Source organism: Trichomonas vaginalis, chromosome IV (assembly GCF_026262505.1).
Source record: "Trichomonas vaginalis G3 chromosome IV, whole genome shotgun sequence".
In the NCBI taxonomy this organism is placed as follows: domain Eukaryota; phylum Parabasalia; order Trichomonadida; family Trichomonadidae; genus Trichomonas; species Trichomonas vaginalis.
Window position 1 is genome coordinate 24,245,305 of NC_067206.1, and position 14,783 is coordinate 24,260,087.

The 14,783-nt window shown below is 32.3% G+C and overlaps 2 protein-coding genes and 1 pseudogene across 3 annotated transcripts, besides 4 other annotated features; 1 reads left to right on the forward strand and 2 right to left on the reverse strand.

The window, feature by feature from the left end:
* Positions 1 to 1,330: 1,330 nt before the first annotated feature.
* Positions 1,331 to 3,246, reverse strand: TVAGG3_0158870 (nucleolar complex 2 and RAD4-related family; the record flags this gene model as incomplete). Its single annotated transcript, XM_001301033.2, has 1 exon — positions 1,714 to 3,246. One exon carries the CDS (start codon positions 3,244 to 3,246, stop codon positions 1,714 to 1,716), a length of 1,533 nt encoding a protein of 510 aa, XP_001301034.1.
* A 1,265-nt stretch (positions 3,247 to 4,511) lies between these two features.
* Positions 4,512 to 7,745: a mobile genetic element.
* TVAGG3_0158890 lies at positions 4,735 to 5,036 on the forward strand (annotated as a pseudogene). Its single transcript has one exon. A coding segment is annotated over exon 1 (302 nt).
* A 3,964-nt stretch (positions 7,746 to 11,709) lies between the features above and the next one.
* Positions 11,710 to 11,746: a mobile genetic element.
* Positions 11,710 to 11,746: a terminal%2Cinverted (terminal inverted repeat of Banshee-A3 transposon ID:TVAGG3_0158910).
* A 481-nt stretch (positions 11,747 to 12,227) lies between these two features.
* Positions 12,228 to 12,318: a mobile genetic element.
* Positions 12,319 to 14,004: 1,686 nt separating this feature from the next.
* Positions 14,005 to 14,259, reverse strand: TVAGG3_0158930 (ubiquitin conjugating enzyme domain-containing protein; the record flags this gene model as incomplete). The annotated part of the gene is made up of 1 exon (XM_051224899.1): positions 14,005 to 14,259. The coding sequence occupies one exon, from the start codon at positions 14,257 to 14,259 to the stop codon at positions 14,005 to 14,007; it is 255 nt and encodes an 84-aa protein (XP_051109885.1).
* Positions 14,260 to 14,783: the final 524 nt, after the last annotated feature.

Consider the following 14,783-nt stretch of genomic DNA (forward strand, 5'->3'; position numbering starts at 1 on the left):
ACTGTTGCACCATTAATATCTTTCGAAAAAAAAATCATTATCATAATAAATATTATATACTTGTTAGTATATCTTATAATGAAAAATCAACCCGATGAAAAGTGCCATTTTTTAGTTCGTTTCTAGATTAATGTTGTACTTTTCATTGACTCTTTTGGGTCTAGTAGAGTTGAACTAGAACCAGGGACATATAAATTTGAGTTATGGGTGCATCAGCATCAGACTCTCGTTCACATGGGAGCCTTGGAGCATATGTTTCTGGTGACATCAAAATTGAAAGCCGTCAAATTTTTTTTGCCTACATCGGTGAATCAGGCAAACAAAACTCTAATTTGCGTACATTCAATGGAGGACGCAAAGTTCAACCTAGTTCCAATTCTATTGCTTTCTCAGGTGGCGGCAGCACCGACATTCGACTGCAAGAAGGCACTGACTTTTCATCCTTGAAAACGCGAATTATTGTTGCAGGTGGTGCAGGTTGGCTTGCTAGTTATAACAATCCTACATCAGGAGGTCATGGCGGTTTCAACGGTTTTGACGGTTTATACAGTCAATGTCCATCATGTTCTACTGTAACTCCTATTATCAATGCCACAGGAGGAACTCAAGATTCTTATGGAATTGCCGGAGGTGGACCAAATGGATGTCTTGGAAAAAACGGCACCTTTGGTCAAGGAGGAGATGGAAGTGGAGGTGAATATTGTTACTGGACTACAGGAGCTGGTGGAGGAGGTTATTGGGGAGGGGGAGGCTCTGGACAATAGTGGGGACGACTAGGATCTGGTGGTGGATCATCTTACATTTCAGGACACAATGGATTTAAAAGTGTCAAAAACGAAAGTTCTGCCACCAATATTCAAATGAGTGATAATCCAATTCATTATTCACAATTATACTTTCGTAATACAGTTATCAAAGGAGGATATGAATCTATTCCATCTCCAAAAGGTGGCATAGAAATTGGTCATTTTGGAAATGGCTGTATCCTTATTCGAAAACTCACACATTTGCTTTGTTCAAATCAAATTAATTTCTTTTCTTATCATTTTTTATATTATTTTCCAATGTATCTATTAATCTCAGAATAAGCATATCCTCTTTTCTAACTTTATTATTTATGTCACTTCTGGAGGACTCTGTGATACCAAAAAAAGCATTGTTTTTATGATAAAAATCTCCTCATATCAAGTGTCAGAAAAGTGAGAAATTTTACAGAATTTCATCTATCATTTCAAAGCTGATTATCCTCTCAAATATGATATTATTGTAGAAACCGTATTTTTACGATTATTTATAATGCCATGATGAATATATGGAATTAAATTAATTGATCTTATTGAACTTTTATTGCGGTAATAATTATGGCATTATAAATAATCGTAAAAATACGGTTTCTACAATAAGTTTGGCAATTATTAATCATTGACACAAGTTTAGTTTAGATGAAACTAATCAACTTCTTTCTAATCAATTTATGAAAAATTAAGCATTGTTGTGTACTATTATTTGAGGAATTTTATTAATTAGTTAGCTTAGTTTTAAGTTTTGCTCAAATTAGAAAAATATCAAAAATTGCAATTAATTGTTCCACTTTTTGAACATGTCATCTTTGTAAAGTGTTTTGATATCAAACTTGAAATGTTAATTACATCAAAAAACATTTTATAAAAAAAAATAAAATTTTGATATAAAAATAAATCTCTAAATAATGCTTTAGTCCAAAAAGTTGTCAGCATTGACACGTTCAACTCTATCACCGGTAGCGTCGACAACTGCCTCATTATTCTGCCTATTGGCAGCATTAGCCTTTCTGATGGCTTCCTCGACCTTCTTCGACCTCTCTGCTGATGTCTTAATAGGTGTTGGCATCTCCTCCATTGCAGGAGCCCAAGCAGCGATTTGTTCTTTGCGATCTTTCCACTGCAGATTGTTCTTTATTGAGATAAGAGCATCCTGCTGTTCGGAAATGGTCTTAATAAGGGCCTTTGGTCTGTATTTCAAGCGGTCGTTCTTGGCATTAATCGTAATTTCCTCGAGACGACGCTTAATGAACTGTGAATACTCAGGAAATGCGATATTCTCTGAGAACTCAACAAGTTGGGCATGGATAATGCGGCTTAGTCTGTCAAATGCTTCTTCTGCGTACTCATAGTTCACATTTTGAGGAGCAACGAGTTCATTGTCCCAATCAAAGCGTCCACCCTTTCCTTTGCAGTGCAGGGAACAGATAATTGCCATTGAATCAGCTGACCATGCAAGTAATGGAGAAATTTTCGAAAATTTTGAGCAAATTTGAGCGATATTCTGAGCTGCACGTAGTTGGAATGGAAGGTAGTTTGCTGTTGGGAAGTTGCGGAGGAAAGAATATAATTCTGTTAAGTATGGATAAACAAATCTTTGATCTTCTGTTTTAAGAATGAATTCTGTAATAAAGTTCATCTCAGCGACAGTTCCCCATGAAATGATTCCTTTGTCTTTCTTTACAATGTCATCACAAATACGAGAAGCCAAATTTTTGATTAATTTTTTAACGAAAGACTTTGAGATCTCGCCCTTTTCTGTGAAGAAAGCTATAAGTTCAGGAAGTAAGCGTTCGATGGATTCAGTGTGCTGCTTATCAGCCAAATTCTTATATTCATCATAACGAAGATTGAAAACAATTGGTAAGAAAGTAGTGTCATCACAGATTTTCTGAAGTTCCTTGTTAGTAATCTCCGAATATTTTGGATTAGAAATGCCAAATTTGACTGCTGTTGTAAGAGCTTTCGAAATATCGATTTTATCGACGAATTTACGTGTGATTAAGACTGTCTCGAAGAATGCTTCAAGTAATTCTGCTGATCCTTTGAATTTCTCGAATGATTCGTAAGTTTGAACGATATCTGCGAGCATTTTCTCAGTGATTTGGTGCTTTTTACCTGTTGGATTGGCTTCATAAATGGAATATACTTTGGAAACAAGTGGAACTAAGATTTCTGTCAGTGGATTTAGTTTGTGTTCTTCTTCGAAAATGACATTCTCTTTTAATTCAAGTGCACCCATGATGACATCAACTGCCTGAGCAAGTTGAACTGGATTACCCTTGGGAATTGCTTGTTTTAATTCTTCAATTAATTCATCATCGATAACGACAATTTCCTTTTGCTGTTCTTCCTCCTCTTCTTCTGGGTTGGCATCGGAGTCTTCTGGTTCGGGGAATTCTTCATCAGAAACTTGTGGAAGATCCTTCCCTTTCGTGGAGGACATAGAAAATTTTGAGACACAGTAAAATTTTATGCATTTTGACTAAATAGATATATTTATTATAGCAGTTTATGGTAATTTTTCCGCAAAATATTCGCTTAAATCAAAGTTTAGTTATTCAATGATTGGATTTTAGGACTTATCAAATAAATATAAAGATTTTCCTATTGTACTTCATGTGTATGTTAATTTACAATCCAATTTTGGTTCCAATAATGCTTTTTTATTTTGTTTAGATCAAAAATCTTCCTAAATGTCTATAAGATCCTACTAATTGAATAAAGCTTGAATATAAAAACGAAAGCACACTGATATTGAGTAATAAATGAATCAAGTTCAATTAGATTTGTCAGAAAATCCTTAACAAACTGAATGGTCGTTCAATTCCAGCTTTGATTGTTGGATCTGCTAAGTGTCTTATCGATCCAAATATGGAACATCCAACAAGCTAAAGTTCATCGAAATAAAAAAGTTTAAATCTGAATTGCAATGCATTTATTGACGAAACAAAAGCATTTTAAACTCATTTATTACCAATGAAACCAGTTTGCCTCATAGCTTAGTGATTCGTTCTAAAAAAAAACGAGATATGCAGCCAAGGAGCTATCAGCATCTGAGCCATGCGGCAAAAAAAAACTTCTTGATTCAGAAGAGGTAAAAAATGTGCATGCATATATTAGTTATAAAAAGGGAGAAAAATTAATTAAACTTAACAAACGTTTAAATTATATGTATGCTGGAGTCATAATTCCGTTGGTAATGATCATTTGATTGCGAGAGGGGCAACCACATCTCCTAATTAAATTGAAAATACTGTGTGTTAGTTTGTTTTGAAAAATTAAGGCGGCTCGGATAAAAAGTATCATCCTAATCAGAACAGATCCTAAATTATCTTCAGCGCCATGTTCAATACATACTTAATTGATAAATCAGATCTTGACCAGATCAAAAATGACAGGGTCATGGAAAACCGCTATTTTAAGGTTATGAAAACATGTCAATTTTCTTGCTTTGAAGAAACTATATCTGATCATTACAATTAAAAATCTATATGAAATAAGGAAGTCAATTTGGAAAATTGTTTTCACTTTAGGAGAATATAATTTTCCATTTGGAAAATTTAAAAAGTGAGACGCGCAGGATTCGAACTTTTTTAAAAGTTGATTTAAATGAATTTTAGTGAGGAATATAAGGATAATATCATATTTAAAATAAGAATATACTAGTTTAGGTGATATTAATTTTTTCGATAAATTTGAGAGTATGTACAAATTCTTATTGGAGACAGTATCTATGTAAGACGATATTAAAGCCCATTGACAAAAAGATTCGTTTCATCAAGGACAATAAGCTCACTGACTATATCATTAAGACATATAATGACATACAGACAATAGAGTTCATCCCCGATTCCGAACTTTCATGTGTAAAGTCATTTAAACCTATCGTTCGTCACTTTAACTATTGTCCATTAGGTGTTTCAATCCTTCTATGTCCAAACGAATCATGAATGAAGTATTCTTCACAGCAGAAGATTTGGGCTTGAAGTTGTTCTATCAGGATACAGATAGTTTACACTTGTATGAGAAGGACTTAGATAAGTTAGCAGAAGAATACAAGAGAAGGTATAACAGAGAACTCATTGGAAAAGCACTGGGTCAATTTCATTCAGACTTTGCAGAGATTACTGCAGACATATGTCTAAGGCACAAAGTTCTATATTCGTTGGAAAGAAGACTTACCTCGACGAATTAACCAATGACCTCAAGGAAATTGCTTCCACTGTCGAATGAAGGGAATCACACAGGACGTAATTGCACTTACTGCAAACCAAATGTTCCCAGATGCGATACAAGTACATTATGACGAGAAGAAAGGTTTGTTCTTCCTGAGAAAGTTGGGAAAAATAGCATCGTGGAATTGTACAAATCTCTTATGAAGGTGATGAGATAACCTTTGACTTGTGCATTGGTTCGAAACCATGCTTCAACAAAAATAAGGACTTCACTATTTCAACGAAGTCATCTTTTGAACGTAAGTTAAAGTTCTAAACACTTACTTATTATTTTTCTAGCTTCTTCCTCTTCTCTCAATTTCTTTGCAATCATTCGTGGATTCTTGCGCGTCCAGCTGCTAATGCAGCTAATTGTTTCTCTGTGAGTTTACGCTTTGGTTTAGCTGGTTTCTCTTCTTGTGTTTGTTCTTTTGGTTTGAGTTCATTAAGTATTTCTTCACGAAGTTCATTCTTGAGTGCTTCTCTGTCGAAGTATTCTCAGTCATTTTGTTAGGAGTAAAAATTTTATTAGGATAGAAATGACGTCAAAACTTTCACCAAGTGAAAAGCAATCAATCATATTGAATGAAGCTAAAGGAATACAACATCCATTATATTATGTTTGTCATATGAAGAATGGTTCAGTTCAAGTTAGAAAGAGAAAGGCACCATTGAATTCACCAGCTCCTGCCCCAGCTCCTGTTGTTCAAGAAGCTCCTAAAGTTGATGAGAAGAAAGAAGAAGAACAAGCATATACTAATAAAATGTTGTTAGAGATGATGACAAAGATATTAGAACGTAACAGTGTAGTTAATGAACCAAACATGGACCCAATTGAACGTGAGAAGGAAACTAAAGAGAATCAAGAATATGTTCAATCAATGGAAGAGAAAAGAATACACTTCGATGATGAAACAGAGCCTGAACCAGAACCTCCTAAACCTCAGCCACAAATAAGACGAATAATCCCAAGAATAAGAAGATTGTAAATTTTTTATAGCTGAGAAGATGTTGAACGATAACCTCAATACATACAGTATTGCTGATTCCATCAGACAAGTAAGATATTATTTCGATCAAGTTGATGGGCAGTTCCTATTGGAGATACTAACCATAGATATGTCCCAACAAAAGTGCCAGCTATGCCGACAAATACTATTGATAACGGTTATATTACATTTAACATATCACCACCTGGTAGAACATGATTGACTTATATAATACGTTCATTAGTGGTTATGTCGATGGTGAGTGCATAATACAACAGAAACTGAACCAGCTGATGAAAAAGTTCCTAAATATGATGGTGAAGTATATAAAGAAAGAGCTGTTGAGACAGCTCCTACAGGATCAAATGTTACAGCAATTAAAGCAATGATACTAAAATAGCTGGTGGCAAATCATGTGCACATCTTCCAGCAATTTGGTTGGATACATTGATTCATTCTATGCTGTTGAATCATATCAATTAATCGCTAATGGTAAAAGTGTTTATACACAAGATAATGCTAGAGAAGAAGGTTAATTACTTCTACTGCATCTACAACAGAAGCTATTAAGAAAGTTGATGTATTTAGTAAGGCTAGACATAAAGATGTTTTCAATAGATGTGATACAGTTCGTTCTGGACAGATTATTGAGTTCAATAAAACCAATTAGTGGTGCAACTACATTAAAGTTCCACATACCAATCAAGATTGACCTAAGAAGATTCCTAATACTTAATAACATTAGATTCCTTCCAGCGTTTGCTGTAACTTACAACTTAAGGTTAAGTTCAGTATTGCTGGTATGGTTTGGACACCATTAAGTTATCAGGATATCTACCATTACCGAACATGCAAGCCAATGTTACAAGCTATATTCCAATCACTAATCACTTCACTCCTATCTATGAAGGTATCAAAGTTATTGATACTGTAACTTGGAATGCCGATAAGAGTACGATATCATTTGGTACCAAGTTATTAAGTTCACTAAGAAGAATGCAAACTTCTTTGAAATGATTACATACTGTAACTCATTCTCTTTGGACCCTAACATCTATAGTGATTTGGTGACAAGATATTCGGCAAAGACTCTAAACTTCCCAATCAAAAGAATTGACTGCATTACTATGGATGGTTCAATGGCTAAAGGTGAAGGAACTCCTTGTACATTCACGGCGCATTACTCCATTATATGTGAACACCATTTATACACTATTTAAGAAAACACCTAATTATAACACTACCTATGAAAATCCATTTGTTTGAACAAATTCAATTGAACTGTGGAGCATATGGTAACATACCCGCTGAGGCTCAAGCATCTAATGATCCAATCTTCTATGAGATGCAGGCAAATGCCACTAACAATAATAACGATACTGTTGGCTTCAACTATGATGTCATGAGGTCTATCACAACCACATCAGTCCCTCAATTTGGAATCGAGTCAAATGACCTAGGTCATTACCTATGTGGATTCCCTTGCGAAACTGATTATACATTCCAACAGGGTCAGTTATCTAATTCACCTATTACATATAAGCTTACAGTTTAAGCCAACAGCAGAGTCTATTAAATATACTGAGAAACCAGTGTTATGCTTCTTACGTCACGTTTGCCTCTCCATACAGATTAAACCTGTGGGACCACCTATCGTACTTCTCGACGATTATGATTTATCAGCCCCTGCTAGTGAATAAAGGTTAGTTTACATATGAACGTTTATTTTTACACATATATGCGTACATATGCGCGCCCGTATGGTGTCAGTTTTCTGTCACTTTTTTCATTGTGTCGGTGACTGTAGCTGTAGGCTACAGGCGACGCACAATGTATACTGTACTTTTGTGAAAACATCATCAGTTTCTAGCTAATTCAAAAATCTTTACTATCTTATTCGATTAAAATGAAAAGGAATAGTTTTCATTATGCTTTAAATGACAGCTTAATATAATCATAGTTTTCGCTCAATATGCAGCATTTTTTTCGAAATCTATGGTCAATATCCTAAATACTGATTGCTTTGCATTCATATCTCTTACATTTTCTATACCCACATCACTATTCATTGCTATTCCTATCTTTTTCATTTTTGTTTGTTTCTCATAATTCTTCAAAAAACACGATAACTTGATATTTGTAAAATCATACTTTATAACGTAAATAAGAACTTGACCTATTAAGAAAAGCCGTAATGAAAAGAAAATCTGAAATTCATAAAAATTACAAGTTTCTGATGACAATTAGCTTAATTAAACCAGGTACAAGATTATATAATTGTATTTTCTATCCAATTATCCATATAATATCTTATCCAGAAAAAATAACTTGATCAATACCAAATGATTTTTTAACTAGTAATAAAAAAGTATTTTCTTTACACACACATTGTATATCATAGTTTTTTTTTTTTTGGTTCGCAAAACATCCAAAAACAATATGCTATAAAAGTGACAATTTTAGCAAACGAAACCCTTACTTTTATTTATTATTTTAAATATTATTTAATTTTATTATTTGAATAAGCCAACTTATATTTGAGAAGCTCATTGAGACCACTTAAAACATTGAAATATCATAAATATTGAAATATTAAAAAGTGTATTTCAAAATATTGAAATTATAAAAATTTATAATACTGAAATTGAGACAAATTAATAAATTCAATGTGTTTTTTTTGAAATAACTCTCAAATATTATTTTTTTTGTTTATTTAATGATGAATAAATATGATTGCTTTAGTCAATCATAAAAACTAATTTAAGTTTAAATAATGAAAGGATAATTGATCGTTTTTTAAAATACAATTATTTTTGATGATTGCAAGAATCTTTGAAAAGAATATAATATAGGTTCTATTTTTGTAAAATTTATCCAAATCATGTATTACATAAATTACGATTAAAACGATGAAAGAACCAAAAAGTGTGTTTTGTGTTTTTGTTGTTGCGTGTTGGATGCGGGATCCTGTTATTTCCGAAATCGACAAAAAATTTGGAAATTTAATTTCCGAAATCGAAATTATATTAATGTTTTTAATATTCTTATATCAAAAGGATTAAAGTTCATTAAGAGAAAACAAATTCTTCTTCTTCAATCTATTGGCGCATTTATTTCTACACGCCAATAAGGAAGGGAAAATTATAAGACACCATGGTGTCTTCAAAACGCTAATTTTTGATATTTTTAACAACCCTAGATGAATTCAAAGAAGAAAACATGATTCAATAATTGTAAAAAACAAGCTGCTATACAGACAATGGAAGAATCCAAAGATGATGATTGCAGCAGTGAAATTCGAAAAATATTAGTTGCATTTTCAGGTGAAACACTTGAAAATTACTTATACAAACAAAATATAGAAGAGCAGTTCTATATAATTGAATCATCCTTCCCAGATCTGGACACAGAAGATTTTATCGTGCACTGCGTTATGCTCGAGTTTCATGATTTAGCAATTGAAGTGATTAAAATAACAAATTATAATGTAGAAGAGCTTTACAAGTTTCGAGATATAATCGATACACCAGAATTTATAATTTTTGTTATGAAATATGGAATTTTCAACATGAAACGTTCTTTCTCGATATTTTTCTCTCTCACATTGAAGTACTGATAGAAAATGATATTGTTCAAAACGAAATAATATAATTCGCTTAAGTATCTTCAAGAAAAATTACAAAGATGCCATTATATTTTTCTGTGACTTATTATTATGCAAAGGTTTATATATTACTCAACTCGCAAATGCATTCATATACTTTTTAATGTTTGCACCTTGATAATTCAATATTTCTAGAAAATTTACCTTGGGATGACTTATTTGCGGATATTTGGAACTTCGGAATCGAAAATTTGCCGGACATTTGTGCTTACTACAATTTGATGCTCATTACTTAGCGCAGCATCCCATAAAAATTGTTGAAAATGTAAATACTCTAATTTAAAAATGGAACGAAACATTCAACAGTGAAGAACAGTATGTTGTTAAGCTAAGATCGACACTCGTTGTATGCTACGTGTTAGTTCTGAATTTTTCAGACTATATGTTAAAGATTCAACAGCAACCCAATACATCTACGATAAACAATTGATACAATGCGTTATAGTTCATGCAATAAACTTTTTTATTCGTCAAGTAGAAGAAACAGCAAAAGAATTCTTAAAGAATTGTAATTTCCAAGAAACTATAGAGCATTATGGATATTATTTCAGCGAATGTGATGATACAGATGATGAAGAAGCTTATTTATTATCGCTACAAAAGGAAGAGGAAGAAAAAGAAGAAGATCAAATTAAAATTTCAGAATAAACTAATAGATTTGTATAAAACCATGCACATTGTTTAACTATTGATAGAAAAAGATATAATAAATGTTTTAACCAAGAATATTTTTTACAGTATTATGAAAAAGCTGCTCCAAGGCAGACACCATCAGCATCTCAAGCTTCTCCAAGGCAAGCACCATCATCATCTCAAGCTGCTCCAAGGCAAGCACCATCATCATCTCAAGCTGCTCCAAGGCAGATGGGTCCGAACCAAAGTAGCCTACAAATTGAGAGGAAACTTTGGTCGCAACTATGATACAAAGTATATGACCTATGGCATATACCATATATCAGTACATATACCCCACATATACATATATCAGTTTGACCATAATTTCATTATTGATAAAATAATTATTTTTAAAATCACATTAAATTTCAATATTCTTTTCTACAATGAATAACTCTTTATATAGGTATATATAACAGTAACAGAATTGTATCAATATGTATTATAGTAGTGCATTAAATATTTGGTCATATCAAAAAAATGTGTCCAAATGTGTTAAATCGGTTAGAAAGCATTATATTGATATATACATATGATATCCATACGTTGATAGCATGTAGATATATTGTATATTGAGATATTTGAGAAATGATTAATGATGTGCTAAAAAATTGGTGTGTTTTAGAATATTTGTGTATTGATATTAAATTTATTAGTGTAATTGATATCAAATTTATATGAATAAGTTAAGTATAGAGAAATGCAAAAATGGGAGTTATATATCAAAGACGAATGGGTCTTAGCAAAATTTGAATAATTACATCATTCTAAATGACTACTAAACAATTTTATTTATGATCAAATTTTATATATTTTTTGGATCAAATCCATTTTAATAGAATTTATATACTATTCATCTATTAGTAAACACTACCGTATATTATTTTTTAAGCTATCTTATTTTTTGAACTTTTATTCAAATCTTTGGTCGCAAGAAGAATTGCATGATAAATAAAAACATTTAATCAAAGTCAATTTTATTTTTCATATTCAAATGGACTGAGTGTTAACATTTAACATTTTTTGCTAATTGTCGTCAAAAAATTAGGCGTAAAGCAAAAATTGATATTTCATATGGTTTTATGATAGATAAGCATTATATTCCCACTCATTATATTCGTAAATTTTGAGGTTTATCCTTCGCTTTTAAGATCATTGAATTTGATTTTTATATAAAATAGTTATATATAGAAAATAATATGATTTATGTGATATTATTTTTCAGAAGATTTCATTCTATATGCCTATGAAAAGTACTCTCAAAACTAACTTTTTCCTAATTATAATTAAATCTAGAATATTGTATTATGCTTAGTATTATTTCATTTTTCTCATTCAATTTAGAATTTACAAATGTCAAAAAATTGAGAGCTGTCACTTTTGATGAATTTCTGTTTATTACAGCATAATCTTAATATATGTACTATATAGATATTATAATTTATCTATATTTTTTTGCCAAGTATTCAATATTGTGGGCTTTTTGCTGTTTCAAATTAGACGCAAAATGATTTTAAGACGCACTTTTTCTATACTGTCAGAATTATATTCTCAAATGACGACTAGTTTTGCGCAAATCAGAAACCAAATAGAAGTACTTTCACAAAGTAATATAGTTAACATACCACAACAAAATTCTGCTTCATCTTCAAATTCAAATTCCATTTTCCAGGCAATTAAGAATCCATTTGATGATTTGCACTCTTAATTTCTTATATGTCCGAATACAAACTTATTCGAGTTTGAAATCTCATTAATTTTGCGTTAATTTTACATTAATGCAAATTATTCCTAAGATTTATCATTATTATATTAATAGACTGTTTTTATTTCCTATAAAATTTTTCTTGATACTCCTATTCCTTAAAGAAAGTTCTGAAACTCTGATTGCGATCTAGTTTTCGAACTTTCGCATAGGAATTAAAGGGTGAGAGGTATATAGTATGCCTATATGCCTCTCACCCTCCAATTCCAGCTCTTGAAAAGGAACAATCAAAATGAGTATTTAGACAAAAGATCTTATCCTAAAAAATCAGTATAATTTGCATCATATAATCTTTTAATATTATTTTTAAAAAATATTTTGGACACTGAGAACAATAAAAAATATATGAATCAAATAATCTACAAATCAGAGCTTATTGAAGGTGTGTTACAAGAGCTACACGAATTGTTTGATCATAAGCACTCATTACAGCCAAACCTTCTTTATCTGGATGCCAGTCAAATGAGTTAATTGGTTGGGTTGAGAGCTGTGATGAAGAAACGTTTTCGTATTTGATATCCTTCTTTGATTTCTTCCAAATAAGTAATTTTCCGCTTCCACCAGTTGTGGCAATGAAATCTCTCTTTTGTGGGCAATGTTGAACAATCCAGACAGTTGCAGAGTCATCAATCTTGATGACATTAGATCTGTAGCCCTTATCTGTTGGCTTATCTGTAAGATCAAATGTAACAAGTTGGCCGGTTAAGCAACCAGCCGTAACACGGCTAAGCTGAGAGTAACGATCTGAAAATTGAACGCTTGCAATACCATTACGAAGATTTGTTTCCCATGAAACTTGGTTTGCACGTAAATCCCATAATTTAAGGTCGCCATTATCGTATCCGCAATTACGGAACGGTCAGATGGACCAGTTGTTCCACCCATTGATAACGCCCAGCAGTCTCTGATTGTTCCTTCTGGTTTCAATGTTGCAACAACTGGATCTTGAGCACGAATATCAACGATGCAAACATTACCATCACGGAGCCTGTAACCAATTCAGATGGGCCTGGAGCTGCACCACCATCAATGCAGTTAATGATTTTTCATGTACTTTAGTTTGAAAACTGGTTCCTTCTTTCCTTCGTTGAAGTCAAATGTCATAACATTGCCTTCAAGATCTCCAACTGCAATGTTTCTTGTAATTGGATCAGAAGCTGCAAATGTTGCGCATCTGATTGCGGCTTTTCTGTTTCAATATCTGTTAGTTTCATGAGGAATGGCTCTTTCTGAGTTTGCATTTTATAAACTTGAAGCTCCCGTGCCACGAGGACGTGATCCGCAAACTACAATACGCTTTGAGATTTGGAATCCATCTTGTTTCATAAACTGATATGGCATATTCTCACAATGAAGCTCAACAATGTGAGTATTTTGAAGCTTTCCACTTCCGCTTTTAGACATCAACGTATTCTGAATTGAATGAAAATTAATCGTTCGATAAGTAGTCGTGTAGCAAAAGTGAAGAATCGTTCATAGAACTTTAGAATTTTGGAGTGAGACAATTGTTATACATGGGATGAAGAATACCATTCTTGAAAAAACAATAAACAAAAAGTATTAAAATTGTTTCATGTTTATTTCACAGCATTTTGATTGCGTTATGCAGATAAGATATTACGTTACAAACGTTTGATTCTTTTTCTTGCTTTTTCAGCAGCAGGTTTAGCAGCTTTTTGTTGACCGCCTTTCATTGCATAAACCTGGGTCATAAGCTTTGCGCGGGAGCAATAATCCTCGTAATTCTCAGAGAAAGACGTCCAGCCTTCTTCATTGAGAGCACTTGAAGGATTTGGTTGTAAAAGTAAGCATTTGATACTTAATAAAAGATGGTCTAAGCCCATATCTTCTGTCCAATCGGAACTCAATGTGCTAACAACAAATAGCACCAGCATCAGAAATATTTGGATGGAAAATTTTGTAAGGAAGTATCCTTTTGGTGGTTTCTGAGGGAATTCTTCCCAATTTCTAATTTAATATCAAATTCACCACCTTCAAATGGTGTTTCAGCTGGTCCTTCTATTGTTGCTTGAACTTCAGAAAGATTGTCTTCATTCATCTTGATTTTGATTCCACCAAGCTCAGCTTTGGAGAGTTTCCTAAACTCCTGCATCATTCTCTTAGCAACCTCAGGGCGTAGTGTAATCATTTTTATGCTCAATTTTTTTTCTAAACGTACAGTTTTTACTGACCAAATGAAATCAGCTGGATTTTACTATTTGTATTATAATATTCATATTGCCTCAAGTTTGCAAAAAATTTTTCACCAAGAAAATCGAGTATATTATCAAGAAATCAAATCTATTTGATTTGAAATTATGAGGTAATCAATCAAATCTCTGAAAAATATCAAATAAACTTACAAAATATAATCATTTAATATTATTTATAAAATAAATTATTGCGTTTGAAACTCATTTTTTAACGTTTGCAATTTCAAGAACTGTTGCACATTAATATCTTTCGAAAAAAAAATCATTATCATAATAAATATTATATACTTGTTAGTATATCTTATAATGAAAAATCAACCCGATGAAAAGTGCCATTTTTTAGTTCGTTTCTAGATTAATGTTGTACTTTTCATTGACTCTTTTGGGTCTAGTAGAGTTGAACTAGAACCAGGGACATATAAATTTGAGTTATGGGGTGCATCAGCATCAGACTCTCGTT